The following is a 5,976-nucleotide window of genomic DNA, read 5'->3' on the forward strand; positions in this document are numbered from 1 at the left end:
TTTTAGTTTTGAGGTATATAGAATATAAATATATATATATATAGAGAGAGAGAGTGTGTGTAATAAAAAAATCTAAAATAATATTTGTACTTTTTTCACTTTTTAAATGTTATGTTTGTCTATATACAGTTGATCTATATACAGACAACATATTTATTCTTATAAATTTGACATTTTTATAGATTTTTTAAATCTAGTTTTGATATTTTTGGTGGCATTACTTTAATTATTATGCTGACAGTGTTTTTTGTTGAGCGTCCCACTATGAGCATTGTGTTTTTAAGAAGCTGCCAAGTTAAAAAGCATGTCTTAAGACCCCTGAATTCTGCTCTATCTGGCTGTTTTTGAACCTTAATTTCTGTTGCGTTCTACCCGTGCACGTGTGTGTGAGCCTGCCCATAAGTTCTGTCTTGTTTAAGTGAGCATTGTAGAACAGGATGCTATTGTTTTAGGCAGGACCGTTGGTGCAGTGGAGATGCCTGGACTTGCTCTCAGTAGAGTTGCACCTGCACCCATTTCCTGACTTAAATGTGATGCATTGCTGATGGATAGCAGTGCAGAGTGCTCACTGTCCCAGGATGTATCACTCCTCGCAAGGTACATAGTGTAATTGTTGACTGCCGCATTCATGGCCTTGGTGAATCAATCTCCATCAGATCATGCTGTAGAGTGTGTGGGTGTGTATCCACGTGCATGTTCGGCCAGCGCTGTGCGTGTCAGCAAATCCCCTTTTGCAGAATTAGTGCTGCAGGGGTGATTATTTCTCTTTACGCTTATATTGCATCATTCTAATTGGGTAGAAATGCATATCCCCTCCGTCCCCAGTGTGTCTCCTAACTGTAACATGTAGTGCCCTGGCTGTTATTAATGTCCTAACTGTGCATCAAGCGTCTATCCTCAGAGAGCACAGCAAAGACCGGGATTACCTTCGGCCTGTCAGCAAACTTCCAATGTAAATGTTACCTAATCCTCCCTGTAAGAATAATTAGACTAGTAAACAAACTGCAGCGCTGTATCTGGGCTTTACTCACAGGGAAGGCTCATCTTACCGTTTCACGCTCTCTGCTGACGGAGTGGATTTTACAGTTCTCAGTTCAGTTGTGCACCAGTGAGAATTGAATTGAGAATGCTTTTTAAATTCCTGAATGTGAATTGAATTTGAATGTAAAGACGTAGAATTAAAATGAACTGAAATTCAAAGATATTAAAATAACTGTAATTACTATAACTAAAAAGCAAAGTTTGTGGAGACATAACTGAATATTTATAGGCCGGATGGGTGGGTGGAAAGACAAATAGATAGACATTGATGGTAGATACTATGGATGGATGGAAAGACAAATGGATAGACGGAGGGATTGATATATACTGTACATGGATGGATGGACTGATTGCTTGATGGATGAATGATGGAAAGGCAAATGGATAGACAGACCCATGGATAGATTGGATGGATGGAAAGACAAATGGATAGATTGACACTGAAGGATAGATACTGTGGATGGATGCATGGAAAGACAAATCAATAGATGGATAGATACTATAGGTAAATGGATGGATGGATGGACGGATGGTCAGATTGATGGATGGATAGAAAGACAAATAGACAGACTGATGGATAGATACTATGGATAAATAGGTAGGTAGGTGGATGGATGGAAAGAAAGGCAAATGAATATATGGACGGATGGATGAATGGATGGATGGATGGACGAATGGATAGTTAGAAAGATTGATGGATAGACAGACAAATGGATAGATGGATAGATTTCCCAAAATGCATTATTTATGTTGAAATTCTTTGGATTACAATTCATTAAATTCCTCTTCCTGTCATTCCAATTCAACTTCCTGTGGGTTGTGGCCAATGCAATTCAAATTCTCACTCAAAAAAATTAATAAGGAGCCACATTATGTGCACCATTTGGGTTTGGGCTGGTAGTTGTTCTCTTCTGAACTCTCTTCTAAACTATTACATTTTCAGCAAGCCAAAATGAGTCCTTGTGAATGAAAGACATTAGAACAGTGTTTATTAATTCAATTAGAGTTTCTGTTTGCTGGTGCACTGTGCACTGTTTTCTTTGGCATTTTAATTACTGCTAATAGTTGTTTGTGTTTTTTTTTTTGGCCACTGGGTTTTGTTTGGACTGGGTGGTGAATTTAAAATATGTTTAGTCTGTCTCTTGACAGCAAATACATGGATAAACAACTCTCTTATCACCGCTTGTTGATGCAAAGTAAATGTGGAGGAAGTAGTTCACTAGTTGACGGCTTCCTGTCCTGCTGAGCATGAGCTGCCAAAGAGCGTAGTGGTCAGTTTCAGGGGGCCGGGCATCAACGGCCCCTTTGTGACCAAGGATGTGCGTCATAAATATGATTTTATGAAGCAATTTAGTCTGGAATAAAGGGCAGTTTTTATTCCATTATAGTAAATAGCCTTTGACGCTGGCCTTTGTGTGGCCTCAGGGCTTCCGCTGAGGACTTTTGTTTTGTCTACTGTGGGGTCAGAGGAGCATCCTTGAACTTGTGGCATTCAGGGCATCGTGACGTCCCAAGAGTGAAGCTGACACTTCAAGCATGAATGTGTTCAGTGTTCCCCCTAAAACCTCTCCTATTCAGTGAAGCACAAATGAAGAGGTCCCACGCCAGCAGTCTGGACGTAATATGCTGTCGGAGGCTATTTATTGCAGACCACATGTCTTCTTTGTTCACCTTGGCCTGGTTTTAGCCAGGAAAAGAGGGGCAGTATTCTACAGAAATTATATAAATAATGTAAAGCAATCCTAATAATGGTAAAAATCCTAGTTTATAGTGGTGTGCTGGTTATATATTTAAGGATTCCTGGACTTGCAGGAGTGCTTGAATAAGTAAAATTGTCTGGTTATTGTAATTACACATTGTTTAAAAAAAGGAATAAACATAAAAAGCCACTTAATGATGGCCTACTTGTTCTTGTGTTGAATTTCATTGCTCATTTAACCCCCAAACCTTTTGGGTGTTGCACACACTTATCAACTTATCAAGCATCCTCGCTGTGGAATGTAATTGCTCAGTTCCTTAGTTTTCTTCAGATATATATGTTATGAGGGAGATGATTGAAAGATGTTGCAAGCCAGTAGTGTTGTCAAAAGACCCGGTATTTCGGTACCAAGTCGGTACTAAAAAAATTAAAACGTTACGGTACCAGGTTTTCTTAAGTACCGGTGATTACTTGTGGGAAAACTTGAAACACTTTTAAATAAGTATAAAGAATGGCATTGGTTTTGTACATTTATTTTAGTTTAACGTTATTAATAAAAATGTTGTTCAATTAGCATGTTTTTGTGTTTTGCTTTGGTACCGAAATTGGTACCGAGAACCGTGGATTTTCACTGGTATTGGTACCGAATACTGAAATTTTGGTACCGTGACAACACTACAAGCCAGACCGCTTCCTGATTCCAGTGACGCTGTTCGCTAGCAGTAAATCTAACCCAGATCTGTGGCAGGAACATGAGGTTTCTTTCCTCTGTTTATTTTGATGGCCGCTATGATGCTGATGACGCGGTACTGTACCCTCCGCATGTTTTGAGGAATGTTCAAGATGGTTTTGATAGGACAGTTGCTTCTTACTATCATTGTTTTTGGTACAGGCAAGATTTGAGATGGCTCATGTGAACTCAGTAATCACTTCATCTTGCACATTCTCATCTAAAATCTTCGATTCTTGTTGTCCTCATAGTTCATATTTCAAATGAAAATTGTTTTGAATTTTATTTCATTTATATTATTATATTTATATTTTTATGATTAACTCAAATTAAAATGAATGATGAATATTTGCATTTATTAATTTACCATATGATTTTATCCAAAATTTAATTGTATATATATGACATTTAAATAAACATTAATGAATTAATTAAAAAATGAAAAAAGCTTCACTTTTAATTGATTTTAATTCATTTATTAATGACAATTTTATTTATACATTTAGAATTATTATTTTTATTTTATTTTGTTGTTATTAATGATGACTTGCACATGTTTTTATAATGATTAAAATTCTATTTTAGTTCTTGTTTTTATTAAATTCATTTAACAAATTCACATTATTTTTATATTTTGGATTATTTTATTCTTTTTAAATATATATATATATATTTTTTTGTGGCTATTTTCTGTTTTCTTTATTTTCTTGCAAGAAAAGGTCTATATTCATACAGCCATTCAGGGTTGGCTTTAGATTGCGACAAAGAGGAGAATACTTTGACTCAATATTTATACCCAAATCAAATCAGGATGCTTGTATCTCATCCAATCATAATGCATATTCAATATATGTGTCCATTTAAGGTGTCCAACCATGTCCCTTAGATGCTTTTCTAAGTTTTTAATGTAAATAATTTTCTAAGAAGCTAGGATGCCTAAGAAGCTAAAATAACATTTTCTTTATATATATATATATATATATATATATAAATACTGCATCTATCTTGATAGACAGATGGATGGATGGATGGATAGATAGATAGTATATAATTTTAGTATATAATTTTTTGGTTTGTTTTTATTAATTTGATAAAAACAAATGTATTTATATATATATTTTAATTTAAATGTTAGTTTGTTTTGGGAGTGTTATGTGGTGGTAAAGGTATAATATATAATTAATGTAAATAATATAAATGCATAATCATTGTACATAAGTGTTTTCGGCAGAATTATATGTAAAAGACCTCTGTTGTGACTTGTTTTTGCAGCATAAAAGTTTTGTCTAAATGATATTTAAATGTTTTCTTGGAAAAACTTTTCCTAAAAGTTGAAAACAGTTCTAAAAGCTTTATGTACTGAGTACTGTACAGTTTGTTGTTTTTCTCATTTGAGTCTTTCTCTTTCCGCAGTTGATGTGAGTGCGGCGCTGCCACTGCAAGTGCCACCTTCTGCCATCCCCATGGACCTGCGTGTGGATCACCAGTTCGCCCTGGCGCCGATGGACTCGGCCCAGCGCGAGCAGCAGCTGCAGCAGGAGCTCCTGGCCCTCAAGCAGAAACAGCAGATACAGAGGCAGATCCTGATTGCAGAGTTTCAGCGTCAGCACGAGCAGCTCTCGCGCCAGCATGAAGTACAGCTGCAGGAGCATGTCAAGGTGAGGCAAATGCCGCTGACTCAGGGTGGGTGATATAGAGCACTGCAGGGATGAGAGGTTTTCGTTGGCTAACCTGGAAGTTTGCATCACCTTAGATCCTCCACAAAAAAAAACAATAGGGTTTTTCCATTGGCTTTTGGATTGTTGCAGAAAATAAGCTTCATGAGCGACAAAAGTTTATGATTCTTACATGTTTTGTTCATCAAGATAATCTTCACAAATAAATGCAAGTGTTATGAATTTTGAAGCCTAAATGCAGTCCGCAGAAGTAATAAACTAGTTAGGCTAAAAAGGAACTACAGTCGCATGATTTTAAAGTCACCACCATTAAGCTTCCAACAACTTTCAATTTTTATTTAAAGAGGTCATATGATGCGATTAAAATTTTTCCTTTCTCTTTGAGATGAAGCGGAGTCCAGCCTCGGGTCGTCACATGTGGTTGCCGCAAGCCCGCCGACCGCTCCTTTGTCGAATCCGCTGGCCGTTCCTCACTCCAGCCCGCTGTGTGTGACGCTGTGTGTTTCGTTGTGAAAGCGAAACTACTTTGTTTGGCCTTCCAAAAGAGGACTCGACTAGAAATCAGTGGTTAAGTTGTATTTTTAACACCGTTCCAGAACAGTTCAACTAGGCCTGGGCGATAAAACGGTATCGGTATTTATCGACGGCACACCTTCTTCGATAACGATATAAAAAATGTTCGATATAGTGCACGATATTGGCACGTGCTATGAGTGACGCAGACAGCACACAGGAACATGAGTGCTGTGCCTGCCTATGATGAGGAGATTGTGAGTAAAGAATTGATATTAGTCGAATTTAAAATAAACATTTGCATTTGAATGCAAAAA

At 37.0% G+C, this 5,976-nt stretch overlaps 1 protein-coding gene across 1 annotated transcript in view; it reads left to right on the top strand.

Moving 5' to 3' along the window:
* Window positions 1-5,976, top strand: part of LOC107754005 (histone deacetylase 4-like) — a 117,756-nt gene that overhangs the window by 11,578 nt on the left and 100,202 nt on the right. The window contains exon 2 of the mRNA XM_016570306.1: window positions 4,884-5,128. Within this exon, the coding sequence (XP_016425792.1) occupies window positions 4,884-5,128 (245 nt within the window). The remainder of the gene's footprint in view (window positions 1-4,883; window positions 5,129-5,976) is intronic.

Source organism: Sinocyclocheilus rhinocerous, unplaced genomic scaffold (genome assembly GCF_001515625.1).
Source record: "Sinocyclocheilus rhinocerous isolate Xijiao unplaced genomic scaffold, SAMN03320098_v1.1 scaffold1554, whole genome shotgun sequence".
NCBI classification, from domain to species: Eukaryota; Metazoa; Chordata; class Actinopteri; order Cypriniformes; family Cyprinidae; genus Sinocyclocheilus; species Sinocyclocheilus rhinocerous.